The 24,354-nt window shown below is 54.2% G+C and overlaps 1 protein-coding gene across 3 annotated transcripts in view; it reads right to left on the bottom strand.

Moving 5' to 3' along the window:
- The window catches only part of HTT (huntingtin), a 99,486-nt gene that overhangs the window by 40,236 nt on the left and 34,896 nt on the right, over positions 1-24,354 (bottom strand). For all 3 annotated transcript variants that reach the window (XM_054688226.1, XM_054688228.1, XM_054688227.1), the window contains 20 exons: positions 23,223-23,358; positions 22,866-22,984; positions 20,768-20,879; positions 20,380-20,517; positions 19,422-19,580; positions 19,233-19,330; positions 18,089-18,228; positions 17,249-17,312; positions 16,924-17,024; positions 14,755-14,901; positions 13,742-13,862; positions 12,253-12,329; positions 11,236-11,387; positions 9,368-9,570; positions 7,113-7,239; positions 6,031-6,158; positions 3,255-3,365; positions 1,946-2,023; positions 1,309-1,532; positions 21-99 (listed from right to left, as the gene is read on the bottom strand). In XM_054688226.1, the coding sequence (XP_054544201.1) occupies positions 21-99; positions 1,309-1,532; positions 1,946-2,023; positions 3,255-3,365; positions 6,031-6,158; positions 7,113-7,239; positions 9,368-9,570; positions 11,236-11,387; positions 12,253-12,329; positions 13,742-13,862; positions 14,755-14,901; positions 16,924-17,024; positions 17,249-17,312; positions 18,089-18,228; positions 19,233-19,330; positions 19,422-19,580; positions 20,380-20,517; positions 20,768-20,879; positions 22,866-22,984; positions 23,223-23,358 (2,514 nt within the window). The remainder of the gene's footprint in view (positions 1-20; positions 100-1,308; positions 1,533-1,945; positions 2,024-3,254; positions 3,366-6,030; positions 6,159-7,112; positions 7,240-9,367; positions 9,571-11,235; positions 11,388-12,252; positions 12,330-13,741; positions 13,863-14,754; positions 14,902-16,923; positions 17,025-17,248; positions 17,313-18,088; positions 18,229-19,232; positions 19,331-19,421; positions 19,581-20,379; positions 20,518-20,767; positions 20,880-22,865; positions 22,985-23,222; positions 23,359-24,354) is intronic.

Raw genomic sequence — 24,354 nt, 5'->3', positions numbered from 1 at the left:
TGCCCCTGCTGATCCTCTACCTTATCCGCACGGTTCTTGGCGACGCTCGAGAGGTTTGTCTTCAGCTGGGTAGACACTTTCTGGAGGACGTCAAACCACCTGGTGAACAGAGACAAAGGTGAGCGAAGGAGACACAGAAGACCCTTCTTGGAATTCAGCTGCTCTCCAGCCCCAACGGTTGCAGAGTCACAGAATCTGAACATGCCACGCAGCAAGAACTGGAGCATGGCTCCGGGTGACGGCACCACACTCTTGGTGTGGTGAAGTAATGGGGAGTCCCATCTGACTGACACCAGCAAGCCTGTCTGCACAGGCAACTTTCTCTGCTGTGGAACTCCCTGCTAGGCCCGACTGCAGTGGGGCGAGAGAGAAAGGCGACGTGCAAGTGAAAGGCCAAGTAATTTAGAAAATAGCACTTGGTCGTCGCAGAAAATATTTTTACACATATCAACTAGTCCCTTTTCTTTTTAATAAATACATGCAATGAAAGAAAATGACTCTCTCTCTTTCACACACACGCTTGTAACGTGCCCCGTGTCATCACGTTAAGCACGGGGAGACGCTCGAGACAGAGTGCGCAGGCATGCAGTGAGCACCCGCCACAGCTAGCAGGCGTGGGCTATTGTCCTTAGTTCCTGAACCTGAGGTTTTCACTGCAGCTATTTGATCACTGCATCTATAAGAGGAAAGTCACAGAATTTACTGTCACCCCAAAGAGCAGTAATTCAACCCCGTGCTAATGAGTACGGGGCTTTAAGAAATGATGTACAGATTTCAGGCATCAAAAACACAAACAAAAAGTTAAGTGATGAGACTTCTAGCCATAAAGCGACAAGACCCAAAGTAATAACATCCAAGGCTGCTCCGCAAGCCCCCCTAAACGCAAGCACGCTGAGCCATGGGGCCGCCCCTCACCCCATCCGAGGCCAGCACCTCCATCAGCACCGAGATGCCCCCGTGACCCCAGGAATGACAGCACGCTCCCAAGCATGGCTGTCACCACTCTGGTCGGCCCACATCTCTGGGCCCTGAGGTCAGCTGCCGCTCACACGGAGTCCATGCCTCTGAGCAAGGTAGCTCCCAAGTGCCCACGCACTCAGAGAACCACACACTGTTCTGAGGCAGGGCTGTGCCGCCTGCTGCACCTCAGTAACCACCTTATCTCCCAGAGGGCTCTGAACACAGCCGACTGTTAAAAGATGCTACCTAATTCACTTCTACAGCTCACAAGCCATTCGCTGCTGGCTCTTCTGTGCCTCCACCCGAAGCGCTCCAGGCCACGAGGCCGGGACAGAACAGGAGACTTACCCCGAGGGGTCGCGGTCCTGCTCGGCCTGCACCATGTTCCTCAGGCTGGCGTCCGCCAAGGCCTGGGTGAAGTGGGTGTACGGGGCCATGAAGCAGTAGTGGTACAAGCCGGGCCGCACGCTGGAGGAGCCAAGGCGCTGTGCGCGGCCTTGTGACTTGCTGGGGTTGGAAGATAAGCCATCAAACTGGGAAGCCAGGTTTGTCCCAAAGAGAGTCTTCAGCAGCTGTAGAGAAGGGATGGATGCGCCAACACGCAAATCAGCGGCGCACGAGAAAGCACTTCAAGGATGTCCCACAGACTCAAACCCACCCAGAAGGAGCTGGCCAAGCAAAAACCCGACAGCACAACCTTGAGGACCATCGTGATGGAAGCCCTAAAGAGGCTGCTGCCCGGCACAAACAGCGCCGAGGCACTGAGGGTTCTGAGTTCTCTGAACAAAGATGGGGGCCAGCTGGGTGCCTAAGACCCACCGCTCTATGCTGATGGGCCTTCCCTCTAGGACACACAGGCACGGGACTCCCTGACCCAATACCGAGGGAGCAAGGGGCTGACAGGTGTGCTGCGGGACACACCGCTGGCACCACCTTCTACGTGACGAGAGGTACAACGCCTCACGGACAGACAACACGCCCTCACCTGCTGGACACAGACTGTTGCCATCATGGGCTCCCGACTGAAGCAGGACCTCAGGTAACCAAGGATCTCCTCGACACACTGTAGAAAGGGCAAATGGCAAGACGTGGAGTGAATTCCAGACAGAAGCCAGAGACACAAGCTCGTGGCCCTGACCTTGCATGTTAGGAAACGTCAGAGGAGATGCAGAGCAGGTTTTCATTTTACCATCGTGGACGCAGAAAGTCGGTAAAAAAAGTACGGAAATGCCAGCGGCACAGCTCACCGCGTCTGCCCTCGTCTGCCGGCTCGTTCGGTGATTGCACGCCCAGAGGGTTCTGCAGGGCCGCCTGCGCCCTGTTCTCGTGCGGGAACCCAGGACCCGTAGCGGGGTGTGCACACCCCGCACACAACCCCAGCACCTCACACACCAAGTGCTCGTCATCGGAAATGCCATCGCGTCACCCAGTGTCCTCGCGAAGAACAGGAGGAAGACACGGAGTCTCAGGACACCCAGCCCGGCATCTGCTCACCGTCGGCCCCCGCCGTCACCGACCGGCCCATGCAGCCAAGAGTCACGGGCTGAATGGCCCTCTCACGTCGCAGGTGAGACACTACTCCCTGCGCTTAGAAGCAACTGAGTCTGCTTGGCTTCAAATACTCCAGACCACAGACTGCCGACATCCGGATGTACTGAAATCAGCCAGCATGCTAGGCAGGGGAGGCGCTGGGCAGCTGAACTTGCCCGGCGTCCCGCGGTCTTCCTAGCTCACGGCAGGTGGCTGCTACGTGAGGGGCTGCAGTGCAGCCTCAAATCGCCACCTGTCTGACGAAGGCGCACGCCCCCGTCACGTGCAGGGTGCCCTCCAGGCAAGCACAGGGGAGGAACAGGTGCTGGGTGGCCACCGAGAGCACCTGGGCCAAGGGAGACACCTGGCACAACACCCACACACAACACATGAAGGAGAAACGCCACTCGCGGCTGGAACGGGCAGAGGAGCCCGGGTCACCCTTGGCCAGGCAACGGCAGACTGGAAGCCGGGGCTCCAGCCACTGACACTCACGCCTGAAGGACCGTGGTCCCTGAGAGCCGGAGAGCAGAGCAGCAGCGCCACGGTGACCTGGCTCATCGCCCCGCACTTTCGGTCGTGGGACACAAGACGGGACAGAGTGTGGACAGGCAGTGCTGCCCCTCCCCAAATCTGAGGCGAAGGCCAGACTCGAGCAGGAGCTCCCCCCCGGCCAGTGGGCAGGGCGGCACCCCAGGGCCCGCAGCCGGGGACACGCACAGATGTGCCGTCGGCAGCTCAGCGAGAAGAAACGAGACACAAACCTTCCCGATGTCCTGGAGGGTGGCCAGCTCCAGAATCTGAGAGAGCACGTCCAAGGCAGCGCGCAGAAACCCCCCAAACTTCTCAGTGCTGTTCTGAAGATCCAACGTGACCTTGGGAAGACGGCGGGAGAGAATACACGATTAATGGCCCGGGTCCACTGGCCATGCTGAATCTGACACACGTGATCCACTGCAGTGTACAGAGCCTGCCAAGCACCCCGACATGCTTGCTTTTTGGGGTGCTTCAGTTTGTCTGTAGCACTGAGGAAATACCCTGGGAAAGAAATTACTCTTCCAGATTGCATCTAAAATGTATCTTTCAAAGACATCTGACTTACACTGACCCTGCTAGAATAATTCCCGACTTTGACCAAGATGGAAACGCCCACCACAACCACCACCTGCCGGGAACATGAGACACGTGCCCTGCTCCCAGGACACTGCATCTTTGTCAAGTTCAGACAAGCCTTCCAGTCTGGCAGCAGCAAAGTATCCATCTCAGGTAGTGTTAGATCAAGATTCTGAAGACTCTGCTTCACCCTTTAACAGACCGACAGAGTGGGCAAGACTGAAGGCAAGACGCGATGTCAGAATGGGGGGTGGGGGGGGGACACACACGGGCAACACATGAGTGGAAAGAATCTGCTCAGTGAAACAAAACCGGACTCCCGTCGTGAAAGAGAAAACATGCTGCTGGTGAGAGGAGAAGAAAAGCAGGCAAGAAACAGCCAAGACAGTGACAAGGTGAGGGCTGAGATACTGCGGCTGCTCTTCTGTCAACCTGCTGGTGCTTTCCACGGGCCCAGAAGGAAGGGAGCTCCAGCACGAGACTCTGATGACCCAGCGTCCCAGGGGCAGGTGCCCGACATGTCCGGTCCAACTCGGGGACACAGGACAGGGCCCAGCTCAGCAGCAGCTGCTGTTGATGGGGGAAGCGGGGGGCAGAGGAAGCGGCAAGGGGACGCCTGCCTGAACAATCAGAGGACGAACGGAGAATTTCCATCAAAGGCTCTGAGGAGCTCTGAAGAGGGACTTGGAGACTCGGAGGTGGGCAGTGAGCCCAGGAAGAGCCAAAGGCTCGCTGGGGCCAGAGGGCCACGGCCACAACAGGAGGGCCCAGTGGCTCTGCAGAGCAACAGAGAGATGGGCAGGTGTGACCGGAGACTCGGGACAGGCTCACACATTCCAAACACAACCAAGGGTGGCTGCCAGCAAGACGCTAACCAGGCACTGGCCCTCAGGAGGTGGAGACCAAGGCAGCAGGGAGGGTCCCGGGCAAGACATTTGGGGAAGAAAGCGACGAGGCAGCAAGCACCAGGGCGGGAGGGCAGAATCAGAGAGCTGGAGAGAGGCGGGAAGGAGGCCTGCGAGGCAGCCCTGAGACGAGCCTCCCCTGCGGGGGGGGGGTTGCCGTGAGAAGCGGCAAACTAGCTGAGCCTCCCAATTCTTTCCTAAAATGTGGTTAAGATTTTTAATCTTTCAAAATGATCGCTACCCTTCACGACAGCAGCCAGCGAGCTGGTCGATGGTTTTTCAAGAAACTGATTAGAACCTATTAGTAACAAAAACGGGGCTGCGTGGGCGGCACATTTATCAAGAGACAGGGGAGACCTATGTGAGCGGAGTTTGACAAGTCCTTACATGAGCCTGCGCGCACGTGCTCTCGGGCGCACGGCGGGAGTCTGTGGAAAACAATGGCGCGGCCGGCGCTCTGCTCTGGCCCACATTGCAACAGAGACCTTCGCGCCCCCTAAACTAACCCACACATGTAATAGGACCCCTGCAACAAGACACGCTTACGCCAGCGCTCACAGGCAAGCGTGATCGAGTGGGAGCACGCGGGAGAGTCAAGAGAGACTCCAGGGCTGCCCTGGAATCTCCCAAGCACCACAATAACCAGAAGTGTGTTTCCGGCAGATGGACAGACGGACGGAGCAGTATGGCAGAACAGAACCCGGAACTGGAGAAGAACATGAGTTTAGGGTTTTGTGAAGACAGGACTTCAAGACATTTAGTACAGGAAAAACGTATTCAGGAAACAGCGGTGGGGACAACTGATTAGGCAGCTGGAAAAAAGCCAAGTTAGATCCATACTTTATCGATGAAACAAACTGCAGTGGGAGAAGCTTAAAGTAAACAAATAAAAGCAAAAAACAAAAATCCCTCGACGCGAGCACAGGAGATTTTCCCGGTGAAGGCAGAATGAAAGGTCTGAAAGCCCAGAGCAGCATGGCCCACGCTGTCTTCCGGAGCCAGCAGCAGGCTGGTCCCGGGTGTCTGGGAAGGTGGCCAGACCGCAGTCCCCACGGCAGAAAACCCCTCCGACGGGGTGGCTCCCCGTGCCAGGACGCCGACTAGACCGCACAGTGGCTGCTGAGTGCCGCCTCCTGTGAGGCCTAGGGTCCCGTGTAGGGAGCAGGCCGGGGAGGGAGAACGCAGGGCCGCAGGCGAGGGCTCTCCCTCTGGCCTGGCTGCGTCCCGGCCTCACTGGCGCAACACATCTCAGGGTGGCTGTGCCCAGCGGTCCCCGCGAGCCTCCGGTCACTGTGTCTATTGGGAAGCCACACGACACCAATAAACCGTGAAGATGTCATTTCTCCGACAACAATCGGATGTTTTCACGATGGAAGCTACCCTAGACACAGCTGAAAGGGAAACCTAAACACTGGCCCCAAGGACTTAACTTAAAGGTAAGGACATGTCTGTGCACACATCACAGAGCATGGAGGCAAGAGCCCCGGGGAAGGGAAGCATGTCTTTACGGAGGAAGCAGCACCTTGTAGTTGGCGTGCGTGGCCTTCAGCACATCGTGCAGCTTGAGGTACGAGGGAAGGTGACAGAAACTCCCCAGCGACGAGGACTTGTTTGCCGTGACAGGCCCTGAGGTCTCAGACTGTCGAGACGCTTTCAAAACAAACACACATAATGAAATTTTAGAAGCAATTACTAGCAATAAGGATTTTTAAAAGTACCGTAGTGAAATTTTTTTTTTTTTTATTAGATACAAGTAAACAAAATCTGAGCACCTCCCCCAGAATAAAATTTAAAAAAAGCAAAGTAACAGAAGCTGTCACATACTTTGGTCTCACTGCCTAGTTTTAAATCCAAGGAACGATGGATTCCAGGACGCTCAGCCAATCACGCAACCTCTTGGTCGCACCCTCACCAAGAGCAGCTTTTAGAAAGGCCGACCGAGTTGCCAAATAAGTAGGATGGACGGGAGGCACGGGAAACAGGACCAGCGCAGGCACGGGAAACAGAGCAAAGGCTGGGGGCCCCTGCTAGGCCTGGCTTCTTGGCTCTGGCAGACCAGAAGGGACAGCTGCACAGCCACTGTACCCTCTCCTCCCAGGCCCCCGGGCACGGCCACCCCTCCGGCTCCTCTCCCTCAGCTGATCTTGTCTCTACTTTGCCTCGGGCTCAGCTATTCCAAACGTAAACTGCATTTCCTGCCTCAGCATTCTCTCCATACCAGAACCAAATACCGCATCTGCTCCAACCCACCTACACGCGCCCCCCTCCAACCCCCCCCCACCCCCAGAACAGGAGTCCTGTCCAGCCTCTTCCGCAGTGAAAAGAGTCGGAAAGGCCAGGAAGGAGAGCTAGCAGTGGTGAGGCGGCCCACCCAGGGCTACCGCCAGCTGGTGGTCGGCGCCAGCGTTAGCAGCGAAGCCTCCAGACATGGCCCGAGTGAGTTCTGCCTGCAACAGCATCTGCAGACACCACTTCTCTGACTTCACCACTGTGTACCTCGGAAAGCCTCCGAGCTGCCAGAGCAGCTCTGATGTGAATGCAAGCTTGAGTCCTGAGTGTCTGTTATCCAGACGGTGCCCCCACCAAGCCTCCAGCCTGGCCTACCTGGACTGGCCTCGTTGCCTTTCTTGGGACTTGATGGCACAGATGTCTGCTCCCCAGGCTCCCTCTCCTTCCCCTTCCGTCGGATGGGACTTAGAGAAGGGGGGTTTGTTAACGACGGCAAGGCTGCCTACAATAAAACACAGAAAGTGGAAACTAAAGTCGACAGCAGCCATTTACTGGACAGAGGCCACCCACGCCGTGCTCCCCACACGCACAGAGCCCAGAAGCAGCCCACACACCCACAACATAGGGCATGACCCGAGACCTCCTGCGGGCGCAGTAAGAGGCCTGGGAGGAGGAGCCCCAGGGACTCAGCGGGGCCTGAGGCAGGGCCCTCGAAGAGCTGGGCCAAGAAAAGATCCGAAGCAGCATTTTAACTTCTGCATTCCAAAGGAGGAGCCACGCCCGGAGACGAAGAGGCTTATTCAAGATTACAGCCAAGCAGCAGCAGAGCCAGCAGCCAGCCAACCGACTGCCCACACGGCGCGCGCTGTCCAGGGCTCGAGGCAGGCGGCAGGCCTCCCGGCTCCCACCAGCAAGGCAAAGAGCTGACACAAACAGAGCATCCCGGTCCCTGCTCTCCTCACTCACTGACTCAGAGAAGCCTTCTCTGAGAGAAAGCCAAGGGGACAAGGGGCTATGATGGGGAGCAGGGCCCAGGGACAGCAGGAAGGGACTGGAGACCACGGAAGAGCTGCCGCCCCTGGAAACGGAGCAAGGGCCAGGCCACAAATCGCAGGGGCCGTGCGCTCCGTTGCTGCCAGCAGTCGGAAGAGGCAGACAGACGGGACTGAGAGGAGCTGCCGGAGCTGGGAGTGCGGGAAGGTGGGGTGGCAATAAAGGGCACAGCGTTCATTTTCTGCTGGTAAAGGCAGGACAACTCTGTGGATACACTAAAACAGAACCGAGCCCTTTGGACCAGCGGGATGCTGGTGCGGGCATCATGCTACAGGGGAAGACCTTGCCAGTCACACCGTCTCAGGACAACGAGGCAGCACACAGTGGGCAGCTGCATCCACCTGGACCAGAACAGCGGCGGGCTAGAGAAGGAACGTGTGTGTACACACGCGGCCATGTGTGCATGCACATGTACACAAAGGCATGGGGTTGGGGGGAGCGTCAGGATAGCTCGTAGGGGGAACCAAGGACCCTGTGAGTGGAAACAAGGGGTTGCACCGACCTCATATCCCTGCGCAGTGGCGCAAAGGAGGAAACAGGGCAGGGGTGAGCAGGAAGGGTCGGTGTGAGGGCCACACAGGACTGGCACGCCACACAGTGTTGGGTTCTCTGCTGGTCAGACTCCAGGAGCAGCAGAGACCGCAGAGGGGCCCCTTCCCACGTGTAGCTATGGGATGTCCACGTAATAACACTCCCTCTGTGGCACTGGGCACACTTCAAGTGCCACTGGTCACATATGATTGGTGGCCACAGCCGTGGCTGGCATGGCTATGGAAGGCTTCCCCATTACAGAGCTACAGAGGATGGCACTGAGTCTAGAAAGTGCCCAGGCAGCAGACGGATGGTGGAGAAAAGCAAGAGAGAAGTTTCAGGACAGGAGTGTGTGGGGGAGCAGACAGGACCAGAGAAGCGCCTGTGAGAGGGAGACTGACCGGCAGGAAGAGCGGCTGTGGCAATGACAGTGACAGCGACAGCAGAGAGCAGATGGGCAGGGGCTGAGGAATCACTGGCAAAAGCAATGGGCAGAGTCCAGGGCCACAGGGGCCAGGCACAGATGGCCAGCACCACAGAGTGGGGAAGGCTGGGGTGTGACGGGGAATAGGACCGTTAGTATGAGGGGGACAGAGCAGCTACCAAGGGGCAGCTGAAGTTAAAGGGGAATTCTTTCAGGAGACTTGAGGGGAAGACACAGGGAAGAGTAACCAGATAGAAGTGACCCAGTCTCCCCTGCATGCACTGTGCCAGCAGCGTGCCATCTGCCCTGAAGTCTATTCACCTAACATTACTTCACTGAAAAGCAAAAGTGTGTGCCAGCATTCCAGGAGCAACCAAATCAGTTCTGTGAACCGGCAGGTTCAATGTTGAGCTTGCTCAGCCAATGCTGACAGCCCGGGAGGGAGGCTGGCAACAGCCTGAGGGCTACGGTTGGGGGATCACACTTGGCGCTGAGCTTAGTGTCTTGGTCAAAGGAGCTTTGTTCATGTGAACCAAGAGAGCACACAGAAGGGACCGGTGAGTCGGGGAAGGCACGTCCTGGCCACGAGAATGAACTCGACCGCGACCCAGGAGGAAGTTACCTTGAGTGCTGGTCCCGGGGTCACATCATCCAAGACATGGGCACAGATGTTGATCACCTTCAGCAGGTGGGAGAAGAGCTGCTCCACCATGGGCACCAGGCTCCGGTCGCCCAGGGCTGGCCAAACCTCCTCCTGCTTGGTGGCGGCTGGGTTGGTCTCATCTTCAGAGGTCCAGGGACTTCTCAGCGATTTTGGGGCACTGGCTGTGAAAAGGCACACGCGTTACTGCGTCAGCTCCATGGTGTGGGGAGAGCACGCGGCACTCAGACCCACCGACTTGAGGGTCTGCTGGACAGTTCCACCTGGTGGTCAACAGAAAACCTGCGTTCTCAGGTCCATATAGGTCACCCTCATTCACCATCCCCAGGAGTCGAGGGCATCCAAGCACCATCTTGAGCTGTACACCTGCCCTATCTCCTTCGTGCCGCGCAGCTGGAGTCTCTCCCCCAGCTCTGCCAGAGTTGCCTGGTGCGGACGGGTTCCACCTCTTGCCTTAACTACACTATCAAGCTCCTAAAGAAATGGGCCTTAAACAGCCAGAGGCTAAGGGCGAGCACACTTGCAAGAGACCTTGGGCTCCAGGAACAGCAGCCATGGGGTTTGCTTTACAAAGAGGGAGAACAAAGAGCCAACTGTGGCCACAAGTGGCAGCTTCCTCACCCCAGGTCCACCAGAAGTACAAGCAGCATGCCGGTCACTTGTCAACAGAACTGGACAGCACTGGGCAGTAGTGATGGTCACCAATGGCCCCTCCAGAGGCCGTGTCAGAGACACCCAGTATGAACAGCTCTCTGTGAGTGGCCGCACAACAGCTCTTTGCGACCCTAGGCCCAGGGCCTTTGGTAATCCTATCAGGAGATGTCAGAAACAGGATGGAGGCCCGGCCTCTGGCTTCTCTTCTTTCCTCGGAGGTCAGCTGCCTGATGCTTCTTCCTCCTCTCAAGATCGGCTTCTGGTCCTTCTTCTCCCTTCCTCCAGAGATCAGGAATGGCGTCTTCTCCTAGGAGGCTTCCTTCTTCGGAGCGTCCCCTCAGCCCCCTCTGGCCCTGCCTTACATCCTCTTTCAGGGTCCCCCACCTGCAAGTCTGATTGGACCACGTTTCAATCCTATGGCTGACGGGACCACTTAGAACCTGACTGGTCCACTCAACGACCCTGGCACCTAGTATGAAAGGAGGCTGAGCCAGAGGCGGCCTGTGGTGCAGCCACCACCGCTGCCAGCGACCGCTGCTGAGGGGGACTCCAGCAGCACTGAATCTCCCTACCTCTGCTGCCAGCCTGCATGCAGGCCAGCTGAGTGAGCTTCCCAAAATGCTGACTGATGGTTCGTGCCTCTCGCAGCTCTTCAAGGAGTCTGCAAGAGCGACTCCTCCAAAATGGAAACTGACAACACCCTACACCCACCTAGTAATGCTCCCACCTTCCTCGACAGCCACAGCCTCCCTTTCTCACGCAACACCAGGTCCATGCAGAGTCCCCAGCTGTCACACAGCTTCTCCCGACACATGTCCTGGATGTGCCACGCCCTGTCTGTTGTGTCCTTCCCTGCCAGTCTACACACGTGACACTCAGTGCTGCTTTACTTTACCTCTCTATGCCCGAGGCTCTACAGTCCAAGACTGAGTTCACACATCACACCTCCTTATTATCCTGGCGCCTGAGGCCATACCTGGCATTCGAGATAGTCAGCGACTCTGCCTCTAGCTAGCTGAGACCAGCTGCTGGCAGGACACTCTTCTGCCAGTCGATAACATCTGGAATTCCCACCAAAGGAACAAACTATGGCCACACACCGCCCTCCTTCACATACTCACCACCCACCCGGCAACGTGAAAGAACCGAAGCCCCTTCGAGCTCACAACCAATACCTGCAAGCAAGTTTCCAGCTAAAATCAGAGCATCTTGGTGGGCTGAGAGATCCAGGGGGAACCAGGCGGACGAGAGTAGGGTGAGGATCATGGTGGCCATCCCAACGGTGCAGCTCTTTCTGGATTCATCTGAGGCACTCAGGGGGGGCACTCTGGGACAGAAGCACAAGGTCAAATTATAGAAAAATTTTAAAGAAAGCAGTCTTGTTCTCTCTTATGACCTCAAGAAGCAGACCCTTCACAGAATATTCAGCTGTTCAGACTGCTTTTACTGTTGTCAACTAGCATCTTTCCTGTATACCAGAGCTCCATAAATTCACTGGAAAAATGAAATCAGATCACATTAAAAGCATTGGGACTGCTTATTCTGAGAGCTTTTTCATTTTCTTTAACTGTGATTTAGCATGTTTTGTTCCAGCACCAAAGTTCTTATTAGTTGAGTCTAGTGCCAGAGCTGACTATCTGTTGTTCGAGAAGGGTCTGCTGACAAGAGGGAGCAATCACTCCAGGCCAGAGAATGCTCCACCTTCAAGCAAATCTTCACTGGCCATTAGCTGACACATGGGAACGCCACAGATTTACTGCCACATGTGGTGAGACTGAGTCACCAAAATTTTCTTCAATACTTGGCACACAAATGCAAGGTTCCTCTTTAAAGCTCGGGAAGCTAAAAATTACTTCACAGATGCTACTAGAGCCATCTATTGCAAGAAAGTCATTTTTAAATGAAAACTGCTAATGTTGGGACATTAGTTTTGAAATTAGATCCTGTAGTTCATCACATGAGCAAACCAGGGATTCAGTCCCAGAAAGTACCGAGGACGAGCCTCTCACACTCATAGGGACCCCTGGCAGGTGCCCGCCTCGGGCTCCCCACAAGACCAACAGGGCAGAGCGAGAGTTCCATAAGCTAGTTTTCCAAAAGGTCAAAAGACTTAACAAGGTAGAAAAAAAAGATCTCAATAACCACATCTGTATCACGTAGCTGGACAACCAGAGGCGACAGATGACACTTACCCACAGTGCCAACCTAAGCTCCAAATGCAAACCGGGAAGGCCGTCGAAAGCAGACACAAAGCTTCACAGCATCCAAACTAAAGAAGAAAGGAACAATAAAATCACACCAAACACCAAAGAGGTTTGTTTCATCAGGCCTCCTTTTATCTTTTATAAAAAGCGCAAATAAGATGTGCAAATGGCTTCTGAGGACAGGCTGGCCATTCTAACTCGATAAAAAGTCATTCCTTAAAGGATTCCACTAGACAACTGAAATTCTCAGAAATACCCACGATGGCATGGTGGGGAGGCCAGCACGGGCAGCTGCTGCAGCCTGGACCGGCGCCTGCTCTGTGTGCCCCTCTGCCTTGGACACACCACCCCTGCAGGTCCGCCCCTGCACACTCAAGACCTCAGGACGGCCGATTACGGCCCTCTCCCGACCAGCCTGCAAGACGCTCAGGGCAGGGTGCCTCTTCACACATCCCGAGTCTAAAACAGTGCTGGACTTGTGGGCACGGTGCCAACAATAAGCAGAGTTCACGGTCCCTTGAATCAATCAAGGAGAGACCAAAGTAGAGTGAGCCCAGACAATATGGGGGTTTGCAAGGCACTTATACACTGAGGGAGGCAGCCTCATCGTAACTGCTGAGTTTTCTACAACACGCAAGCATCTCTTCTGCCACATAAAATGAAGGGAAAGGTTTGAGCTGGTAATCAGCAAATTAATACTACTTAGGTATATTTTGTTTCTGATTATAAAAACTACATTTGTTCATTTAGAAAATTTTGCAAGTATTTGAAAAACAGAAACAAAACCATTCACAACCCTAAATTCATTTTGGCAATTTTCTATCAGTTGTTTTTCTGACTACATGAGGCACATTCGTCTGCGTGAAGATTATTTTCCGCAACTGAGATCTAATTGTACACCGGTACGTTCTGTGTTGGGTGCTTTTCATTCAATATTATAATTCAGATTATATTTCACTGTATCATTAAAAATTCTCTAAAGCATCATATTATTAGGGATATACCAAACTACTATACGTAGAACTTAGCTGTAATCTGAACTTAATCTCTCTTGGATTTTGGGCATCGTGGTTCTCTTCTACTTCAGTATCGCAGGCAACGACACGGATAACTGCGTGACACGGTAACCCTTGTTGGCATTCCGACCGCCCCCTTCCCATGCGGCACAGTGACCGAGTCAGCTGTCTCAGAGAGATGTTAAACTTCTGCTATATTGCCAGTCAGATGATGGTGCTTTTCATTTTCTTGTCTCCCTACACAACTGAATTTGTTGAAAATGAGCAGGTACTGCTTTAACAATCATAAAAAAAAAATGCTGTTTACATTCATATTGAATCAACCAAGATTTTGTCCACAGCAGCACAATTTCTTAGTAAGCCCCACATCAGGTGAGCACGCCACCATGAGCGCCTTGCCACGAAGAGCCCCCCCACGCGCCACGGCAGGTGATGTCACCACGACCAAACAGGAGACTTACTGTGAGTGCACGCGTGGTTGATGTGATTAGTTCATGAGAAACCGCAGCAATCACTCTCGAAAGGTTATTTTCCATAGTGACATCTGTTATGCTGGGTAGTAAGTTATAACCTCTATATATTCTAATAAGAAAAATACAGAGACTTAGAAACTACTATTTTTTTTTTTTTTTTTTTTTTTAGAGGCATGTTTTATTTATTTGTTTGTTTGTTTGTTTATACATGCACTGGGTATAGTCAGAAGCACGGGAGGGTGAGAGAATGCACCAGAGCCAGAGCGGGGAGCAGAGCAGGCAGAAGGACTGAAGTACACTACTGAGGGGAGCAGCGGGCGGCAGGAGAGGTCTGCGCGCCATGTGGGACCCTCCTCCGGTGGCCGGGGAGCAGCCGGGGATCGAACCGGCGCCGCAGAGGCTGCGGGCAGCTTTGCAACCCAGCGCTCAACTGCTGCGCCACCGGGGAGGCCCTAGAAACTACTATTAAAGCTATACTTTTGAATATAAAATACTTTTGAATATAAAATGGCATATAAAGTTCAAGATTAAAGGTGGCTACAAGAAGTGACAGCGGTCCTGACTTTCAATTTAGAGAGAGACTGGAAACCCAATTGGTCATTATTCCAATTTGGAACAATCCAAACGCCCACCCCTTCCTTCCAGCCCGTCCCAAACACCCTCACAGAGCACGGAGTAGCGCCCCTCACGCGGGGCCGTGCCAGCGATATCTCTACAAGTCTCAAATCACCCATCTCTCACTTAAAAAAGAATTTTAAAAAAAGCTGATTAATAACAAGAGATCCTTCAGGAAGCGTCTCCTGGTTCCAAGACGGAAGGTGGTACTTTTCCGAGATGCGCTGCAGGCGCTCACCGACGAGCAGCCACAGCCAGGCGGCGGGGCCCGGGCAGACCCATGTCTGACTCACCCTCGGCCCCCTCCAGGTCCTGCCCACAGACACCCCAGCCCCAACAGGCACCTGCCCTCCAGAAAGGCAGCAGGCAAAGACGTGCGGCCGTACCTGGTGATGGTGCTGACGGAGAAGTGGGAGGGGGGCGGCGTCTCGTGCATGAGGAGCTTCAGGTAAACGCTGCTCTGATCTCGCGCCACGGCCACCACGGGGTCAGCTTGTCCTTGGTCACATTTATAAAACAGCTTTGGGATAAGCCTAGCAGAAAGTGAGGCTTGTTTACTTAAGAAAGGATAGGACACTCACCCGTGATGAGCCCAGCCCCGGAGGCTTAACCTCAAACACCAGCGGACACCGCCTCCCTTTCTCAGCAGGGGCGGGGTCTCCACGCACCTGCGCGAAAGTGAGGCAGCCCACACTCGGTCATGGAAGTAAGCCCCTTCCTCATCAGTAAATGCTCTGATTAAAAAACAACCCTAGCATCCTCCTGCTAGTGCTCTTGCGTGACACCCGCCAGCACAACGAGCCCTGTCCACGCAAGTCCTAAGCACTAGGGGCTGGCTCTGGCTCATCCTTGGCATTCTGTCTGCAGATCACCCCTGTCCCAGATGGCCACGCTGCGGCCGAGCAGCTCACAGGCCTTCGCTGAACATAAAGGCACAGAGATGGTCTCCAGGACATGGGCCCCGGCCCCTGTGATGAGCACTCAGCAGGGCGTCGTGCAATGGGCACAGACACAGGCAGGTGCACAGCTTTTACAAAGGACTGGCCTTTGTTACATTGGTCTGCAAACTCCAGTATCTTGACTCTAAAATCTCTTCCGCGACACTTGGTATAAGCACACTTTTCCCAGGGATATAAGAAATTGCTATCGCTTGCAAGAAGGTAAAGATGCAAACTCTTTGATCAGTCAAGTCACACAAACTCGGTGAAGGTGGGTCTCGGGAGCACACAGAGAAAATGCAGACACCACAAACACTGAAAGCAAATGCATCAAAATGCAGCTTTGGTTCTGAGTAGTTTGAGTATAAAAATCTTTATTTTGATTTTTATATGTTCCCCAAATTTTGTTCATTAAACATGTATTACTTTTTAAACTAGATGAAATTCAATTTTAAAGAGACACCAATTTCTGCCTAGATATCTGTCTCTGGAGTATCTGTTTTGGTGAGAAGACTGGGGTGCAAATGCCGACCAGCCCGTAGGAACGTAAACTGGCAGGTCTCTGGAGAGCAACTTCCTAAGCAGTATCAAACCCATAAAAACCCCACTTTCAGGCGTCTACCCAAAAGATACAAAAATGTGCCCACACAAAGCCTTGTAGACAAGTGTTCCCAGCTGCATGGCCAGCCAGATGAAAAGTTACAGCAGCAGTCACCAGCGAGGGGGGAGGGCGGCTGACACAGCGTCAACTGGCCCTACTGCAACACGGACAAACCTCAGGACAAAGTGGAAGAAGCCAAGTGCAAAAGTCCACCGGCTCCTGGCCCATTTGTATAAAACGTCCAGAAAAGGCAAATCTCTAAAGACAGGACACTCTCGGTTGCCTGGACTGGGGGCAGGAAGTGGGAATTACTGCAAATGGGCACAGGGATCTTTTGGGGGAGAGGGACATGCACTAAGGGTACAGTGTGGTGACTATCACCCAACTGTATTACAGACCACCTCCTTGTACAAGTACAGTGGGGAAATTCTGAGGTATGCAGATTGTTCTTCAATAAAGCTATTAGAAGCAGCTTGGCCTAGTAGCTAGCTTTCAGGAGTTAATGCTAAAGAAGAAAATATGTAATCATTTATGTATAACAAAGTTCATGGGGTGTTTAGTCATTTAAATCAAAGAGAATTTAATCTCTGTCAAAGTAATATTTATATAAAAATTGCTCACAACCAAAATGAAAATATGGCATTGACTAAAATTTTTTTCTAGAAGGTTACTTGGTAACAGGCAGACGCTAGCTATAATATTACATGTACATTTTGTCCCAAATTTGAAAAAAAACCTCATACTCAAGATACACAGCGACACATCACCAGCGATCACCTCCGAGGGAGGGATGGAGATTTTTCTTTCCTTCCCAGCCTCCTCGCTCCCCACATTCTGAGACCTGAACAGTGGAGGGTGAGTGTGCTCCTCTGTCACTTGACTCCTGACTGTGGAGAACCTTCTTTCCTCACAGCTGGCGTCATGAACGCCTGCCAGGTCGTCTGAGCGTTGCCCTCCCCCTCCACACACCACTACTGGCTTACTCAAGAAAGCGCGCACAGGTGTGGGGTGAGTACCTGGCCAAGGAGGCTGCGGCCACGTGACGCACCCTGGGGTCTTCGTCCCCAAGCAGATAGATGACAACGTCATGGAGCACTCGTTCCTGCAGCTTTAGAAGCTGCAGAGACAAGGGAAGAAGAGCAGATGCAACCTCCTATCGGGCTAAACTGTAAGTAAGGTATTCTGGAAAGCCACTGAGGAAGAACTCAAGTGTTAAATTCCCACCTTTCCTGACAGAAGCTGTGGGAAGACCTACAGAGAATGCCCCCAGAGAAATCCACGGTCCTAAGAAGGTGCAATTCCTGAAGTTAAAACACGGCCTCCTCATAACCAGCGGCTTACCCCAGTGTAATGATGGGCTCCTCTGTGTAAATTTTCGGCTTTGGCTTCCAAAAAGCTCACCAACCTAACGGGAGGGCAGATTTAAAGCGCAGTCATTTTACTCACACACACCCACTGCCCGACCTGCGGGGGTCAGTCCAGACCTTAGGAGGCAGCTCTTACAGAAAGGACAGGGGGACTTTCACGCCTTTTGTGGTCCATGCAGTAAGATGCCCATAGGAAAGGCCACATTCAGGGGCTCAAACACCTGCCCCAGGGGAAAGGGAGTGGGGGCAGAGGTGGGAAGGGGAGTGGAGCAGGCACTTCCTGCCCCCAGGCCCTGCTCCGGGGGCTCCCTGTCTGAGGTGGGGGTGAGAACAAACCACAATCCCTGACTTGTTCTGAGGATGAAGGAAAACCACCCCACAGAGGGCACCTCACAGCGCCCCAGCACAAAACCAGTGAGCACTTCCAAAGCTGCTTATAAAGGAAAATGTCCCTCCTGAAACTGTAACACTCAAATACCTCAAAAGGTCTCTGTTAGGGGCACAGGGTACAGGGCAGCTGTCCTTCAGCATCCCGTAATGTCAGCACATTCCCGGGCACCCCAGTCCAGGCTCTTACCCCACTGTCCAGGACACTGCATGACTGAGGCTTCCAGAAAACCCACTCACCAGCCTATCTTTTTAACACCCAAGGTCAACACTGCGGTGGAGAAGTTGTCAGCTGCCAGAGCACTCAGATTCGGGGTGCACAGGCGCCCTGGGACCTTCCCTGCCAGGAGCTGCTGCCCTGCTTTCATCCTCTGCTCGCACTTCCGAGAGGCAGCGCTCAGTGACCATGGCACAGGGACGCACTCACCTAAAGTCAATCTCCGCCAGGGTCTCCAACAGCTCTGTCCTCACCAGCCAGTAAGAGCTGTTCCTGAGGGTCAGCACGTCGGTGATCAGCTGCACCCCCAAGTCGCTGTAGCTGCTACTGCAGAGACTCGTGACACAGTGCTGGAAGACAAGTGCACACGTAGCCCCGCGGCCGCAGCGTTAGGGCAGCGTCCCACACTGACTGCTATGTTGTATTTTGTTTTTAATGGCAACATGGATGGGGCACTTTTTCCACACCTCTCAGAAATCTCTATAACGTACATGTTGTCTCAGCAAACTCAAGTTTGAAAATATGACCTTGCACGTAACATTGCTTCTCTCTTCCTCCTGCTCTGTCATACCCTTAACTCCAGGCTGCAATTTCCCAAACATGTGTCAGTGGTAAGAGGGTGACTGTGTGACCAGCTTACTGCTAAATCAACCTTAGGCCCAGGGCAACGACCAGGACCCACGCCCTGCTGACGCTACTGTCCAGGAGATGGAGGGACTCTGCACCCTGACCACACTCGGGGCTGGTGTGCTGACTCCGTCACATGGCCAACACACTTCCCTCTGCCCCACGGAAGACAGACGGACTGAAACTTGGCAAACATTTGGAACTGGGGAGCAGGCCAGGCTGTGAAAATGATAAACGGGGAAGTATCGCACATTTTGACAGCTGCAGGTTTTTTTGTTTAGATGTTTCCCAGTTAATATCCTTTGGCCAGCTGTGACCCAGAGGCCAACTGAGGCGCGAAAGTTGGACAAGGCCACCATGGAAGAAGAGGATATGCGACCGACACAAACACAGAGGGTGCTCCAGGGACCCTGGGTTCACTTCGACTCTGACATTCTACGGCCTAACAGAGCCGGTTTTAATGCAGCAGGTTTTACAGTTAACGTTAGCAAGATTTTTAAATACCCTCAACAAAAAGGTGTATTTCAAGCAAATATGCGGAGAATTAAAACGGACTTTTTTTTATCACTTCCTTTCTAAAGCTAGATGATGAATACAAAGATATTTATTATTGTTTACAGCTTTAGAATGCCTGGAAATATTTCATATTAACCTCCAATTTTAATTGTCACAATGGTGGTATTTCCAATAATGGAAGAAATGATTTCCACAAGAAGATCATGCTCACCCTCACAGCAGTACATGCCAATTTGCAAGTAACAGAAGACTCATCCTTCAAACTTTTCTGCAGCAAAGGGATGCAATCCGCGAGAGAAAACGTATTTCCTGACCGGAAGAACAAGCACAACTGCAGTCATGTGAACTTGAACCTGGGAGCAGGATCTGGAAAGCACACTGATAACGAAGCTACTGTTACCTGTCAGAGACCTGACGGGGCCGATCCAGTCTGCCACCTGGAAACGGGACTTGCTGAGGATGGAGTAGACCAGGGTACCGCAGAGAATGGCTGTGGCTCCTCGGACCTGCGGGTCCCCGTGGTCAATGTAATTCAGGACGTCCGAGACGTACTGCTCCTCTGTGGAAACAAAGCCCCTAGCCACTGGGCAAGCCCTACATCAACCGCCCGACAAGACAAAAGCTGAGCTTCAGAAAAGGGGAAAAAGGCCGAGCAGCCCCACTGAGTAAGCCCTGCCAGGAGTAACCACGAGCACTCGCCAAAAATGTCTGGGGCTTTAAAATTCTAGTGTCACTAGAGCCGTGACAGCACTAGGACACAACACAACAGATTTCCTGGATAATTCCAGGATGCCAGACAACAGTCAACATTCCGAAATTTCATTTCAAAAAAAAAAAAAGATGAGAGAAACTAGAGTCACTGCACACTTCCCTAGTGTAAACTGAAAAACACACATCCATCCCCCTCCCAAAGAGAGGACGAAAGAAAGAGAAGGCGGCAGGAGAGTACGGCCCCCTCCCCACCTGCTCCAGAAGGGCAGGCTGGGCGCGTGTACCGGGCCTGTGCCTGCTGCCGCCTCGGCTCCAAGCCGGAAGCAGCGGCCCAGAGGCTGCGCCCCGGAGCCCTGTGGATCGTGCGCTCTGCACTTTCAGGAGAAACACACACATTTGTCAACGGGCAATTGTCCCCAGACTTCTACTGCTCTCCTCTGGGTGTTTCAAATCTCATCCCATCTAAGGTTAGCCCAAGAAGCTAAAAATATTAATGTTATCGTTTTCGGGCAAGTTACAACACAGGCCAAATGCCACAGATTAACAGAGAAAACTTACTGCTCTAAAATAAAAATAGCCAAGATGGTTTGAAATAGCTTTCCAAACAATGATTAAATACAGGTAGTAATACTGAGCTTTTAACCTACCAGGGAATTCGGTGGCGTCAAGGGGAACCTTGTACAGTTTGCTGAAGAAAGACTCGGGATGAAGGGCCACGGCTGCCCCCACACAACTGAGCGCCAGGGCCTTCACACTGACCCGCACCTCCCTGTCCGGAACCAGCGCTGCAACGAAACCACCAGGGTTGCCGCTGGCATCAAAGCAGCGACGTTCACTTTCCAAATGAACAGAACTAGCCCCCTCACCCCACTGACCCCGCCAATCCTCCTCCCTGCCTCGTCCGTCGGTGAGAACTAAAGCTCGCCCCAACGTTTCCCTCCCTCACTGCACAGCTGCGCCCACATTCGCCGTCACGCTGCCCTCTGACACGTAAAGCCACTTCCTCCAAGTCCGCGCCCGCCTCGCCGCGCGTACCGTTCCTCTGTCCCGTGAGCAGAAAGGAGGCAGACAGGAGGCGGACACAGTGGGTGAGAGGCGCAGCGCCCGCGTCGGCAACCTGGCCTATGTCCCCCTTGATCCGGCAAGGCTGCAACGGACAAAGCGGTTTGTCTCCCAGCCCAGAGCGGTCCACAGAGGGTCGGGGTCGGGGCCGCGGCGGCCCGGGCGCAGGTGGGCGGGGGGCTGGGGTCACCCCTGCCCGCACACGTGCCTGAGCTCGGAGCTCAGCGGATGCCGTCAGAGCGGTCCGAGGCGGCCAGGACGGCCCCCGGCTGCGGCGAGGAGGGCAGCTGAGACCTGCACGCAGGCGAGGCCACCAACTATAGGACGGGGTGTCACTTTCCCGGGAAGGGCCAACGCCAAGGGGCGCGAGGGGAGAAGGAAGTGTGGAGGCTGCATCCGGGTCTGAGCGTCCCGGTGGACCAAGGACAAAGCACAGTTTCTACCCTCAAAGGACTGAAAATGAACTGGAAAGACAGGAACCTCCCTTGGACCCAGGTAGACAATACAGAGATAGTTTTTAAACAGCTCAGTGAACAACTCATCAACCAGAAAACCCAAACCACCTCATGAAACAACGGGCCCAGGCATTAAGTAGACATTTCTCCAAGGAGACACACCGATGGCCAGCAGGCACAGCAAGGACTGTCACTGACCTCTCGGGAAATGCAAGCCCAGCCCCCACGGGCCGCCACGCCTGCCTGGAGGCGGCTACTGCGGAGGCCAGAACACAGGTGCTGGCGAGGACGCCGGTGGGACTGTGAAGGGGCCTGGCTGCGGTAGAGACTACGGAGGGGCGGGCCTGCTGACCTAAGCGGCCAGTCCGGCCACCACCTTTGTTACCTGTGGTCTGCATTCCCGTGCAAGGTCAGAAGCGCCCGGCCCATCGGTGATAGGAGCCCAACCCCGCAAGGTGTCTTTTAAGTCCACTGAGCAGAAAGCCCTGTCACCCTGGGGGGCCGTTGGCTGATGTATTGACAAGGGGCCCCAGAAGATGACCAGTGGACGCCTGTGGATAAGATTGAAACCCTGGCTGGGATGGATACTGAGTCATCAAGCAGATGAGACATGCCGGGGGCGGGGGCAGATTACGACCCCCGATACTAGAGCTGACAGAGCACATTTTCTAGTCTCACCCCTCCCTCTCTGTCTCCTTCCCCAAGCAACTGATGCTGGAGGACTATTCTACCATCACAGAGGCCAGGGCAGCTTGCTCCACGACTCCCACTCCTCAGTGCAGTGCTGTCAACACAACATGGAGGGTCCTTGAAAAATTAAGAACTGTAATTCTCATAGGACCCTGCAACTCCTCTGCGGGTACACCTGCAAGAATGGGACACAGCGTTGAAAGACACGTGTACACCCGTGTTCACGACAGTATTCACAACCCGTGTAACCAAAAGGCAGAAGCACCCGAGTCCACTGCAGGGTGAACAGACAACAAATGGGGTTCACCCCCACAAAAACCGGTCATCCAGCCTAGAGAAGGAAGGAAACCCATGCCATGGCACACCGGGTCTTCAGGAAATCACGCTGGGTGAGATGAGCCAGACACACAGGGACGGCACGGTAGGGACAGTCAGACCCAGAGACAGAGGACAGAGAAGATGGGTAAGTGTCTCATGGAAAGACAATTTCAGTTAGGGAAGATGAGGAGCATCCTGAGGAGGGGCTGATGAGCAGGACAAGGCCACTGCCCACTTGGGAATACTAGGCGGTCCACCTCATGCCACGCGCATTTACCACAGCGCATAAGCAAAGAGGTCCAATGGAACAAAACAAAGAAGTGGCGCCAGACCAAGCACAACCACGGAACGGATGGTCCAAGAACTCCAGCAAGGCTGCACCAGGTAGGGCGACTCGCCTGGGAAGGCCTCTGGAGGAGGAGCAAGGCTTCAGGCAGTGCTCAGAGCAGGGCGGTACATTGGGGGGTAGGGGGAAGTGATGGGAAGAGGCCTTAGAAGGCACCAATATTTAAAGGGGAAATAGCTGAGCAGAAGGCGGGGTGACAAGCCTGACTTCCAACACCCCTAGGCGCTCAGGAACGCTGAGGTCACATGTCCGAACAGCTCACCTTGTTCTCCTGATCACCTGGCTCAGCAGCCTCCTCCCTTGAGACAAACTTGTCCAGGCTGCTGTCAGAGGCCTGCCTGCTGTGACCAGTGCTCTCCAACAAATGTGCCTGCTGAAGGGCTTCAAAACAAACAGAGATTAAGTGGCGAGTCACCAGCGACAACACAGATGCACGCACCCGAGCACACGTCCAAGCAGCACGGAGGACAGGGCAAGAGGCAGCGCCCCGCAGCGATCACCACAGCCGCTACACGCTCAGGAGACAAAGACAGAAAGTCTCTTCGTGGAAGCAAACAAGAAACTGAGATGTGGGGTGGAAACCACCGCCGCTTAGGTCCATGGCCTGAGCTCAACATACCGACGGAAGAGCCGAGAGCCTCCGCGGCCTCATCCGGATGGATGGCGGCCGCCGCCTCGTCGTCCTCGTCCTCCTCGTCCTCCTCGTCCTGCGGCTGTCCGATCTCCGAAAACTGGCTGTCGGCACCATCTAACACCTGAGCGGTTCAAGAGGGGTTCTGAGTGCTGGAGTGGGACACCAGGGACAACCCCCACAGGGGCCGCAAAGTCCACAAGCTCGGGGTCCCGCACGCACGCACGCACGCACGCACGCATGCACGCACGCACGCGGACAGGCCCTCCCAAGCTGCGTTATCAGAAACTGTATAAACGAAAACTTGCAAACAAGTTCTGCATTTCCAATCTGGCAATTTCGCTTTCTGACACAGATGCATATAAATAAAATGGGCGTCTTCACGAGCTAAGGTCACAATAAGTCAGGGGCACGGAGAATCTCTGTGACAAAACCTGAGACACAACTCGAGGACGGAGCCGGCGAGGCGGCGGGCACAGCAGCACATGCCCCCGAGACGGGCGTGGGCTGTGGCCACACCGCAGGACTTCCTCCAGGCACCCGAAACTCCCGGTGTAATTCACCTGAGAAAGTGAGAGACGGACCCTCAAGCCAACAGTCAATTCTCTCATTGCTACCTCACTTTTAAAGAATCTTTCCAAGTCCTTCCAATTAGAAGAAAAAAAGAACTTTATTTGTCTACATGATCAAAACGAGAGAAATTAATTCCTCACACTCCAGGCTAGTTTGCAAAAACCGCACCTTAGCTTTAAAAAAAAAAACAAAAAAAAAACACCCAGGTTAAGGTGAGATGCCCCAGGGGTGAGCAGCGCCTACTGCGGCGTCTGGCACTTCCCACGCGGCACCGCCACCCTTGCCCACCAATCAGCAGAGGGTCTGGCCAGCTGAGGCAGAGCCCACGTTCTCCTGGGGTTCCCGGCACCCCAGCCGCACATCAGCAAGTTCGCTCTGGCCTCTCTTGCTCATCTCCCCGGTGGCGCTCACGTGAGCTGCCGTGTTTGCTGAGCTCAATTCCTGTGGCGGGTGAACCCCCCGCACGTGCACCCTCTGGGATGGGCGCAGGTGCCGAGGCCATCCCGCTGCCCTGAGCCCAGCCGGGGGGAAACGCACGCTCCCTCGC

The sequence above is a fragment of the Talpa occidentalis genome, unplaced genomic scaffold, assembly GCF_014898055.3.
Source record: "Talpa occidentalis isolate TD23 unplaced genomic scaffold, MPIMG_talOcc4v2.1 talOcc4.6, whole genome shotgun sequence".
Taxonomy (NCBI): domain Eukaryota; kingdom Metazoa; phylum Chordata; class Mammalia; order Eulipotyphla; family Talpidae; genus Talpa; species Talpa occidentalis.
Note: the sequence above shows the minus strand (reverse complement) of the source record. Positions and strands in the feature narration are given on the sequence as shown.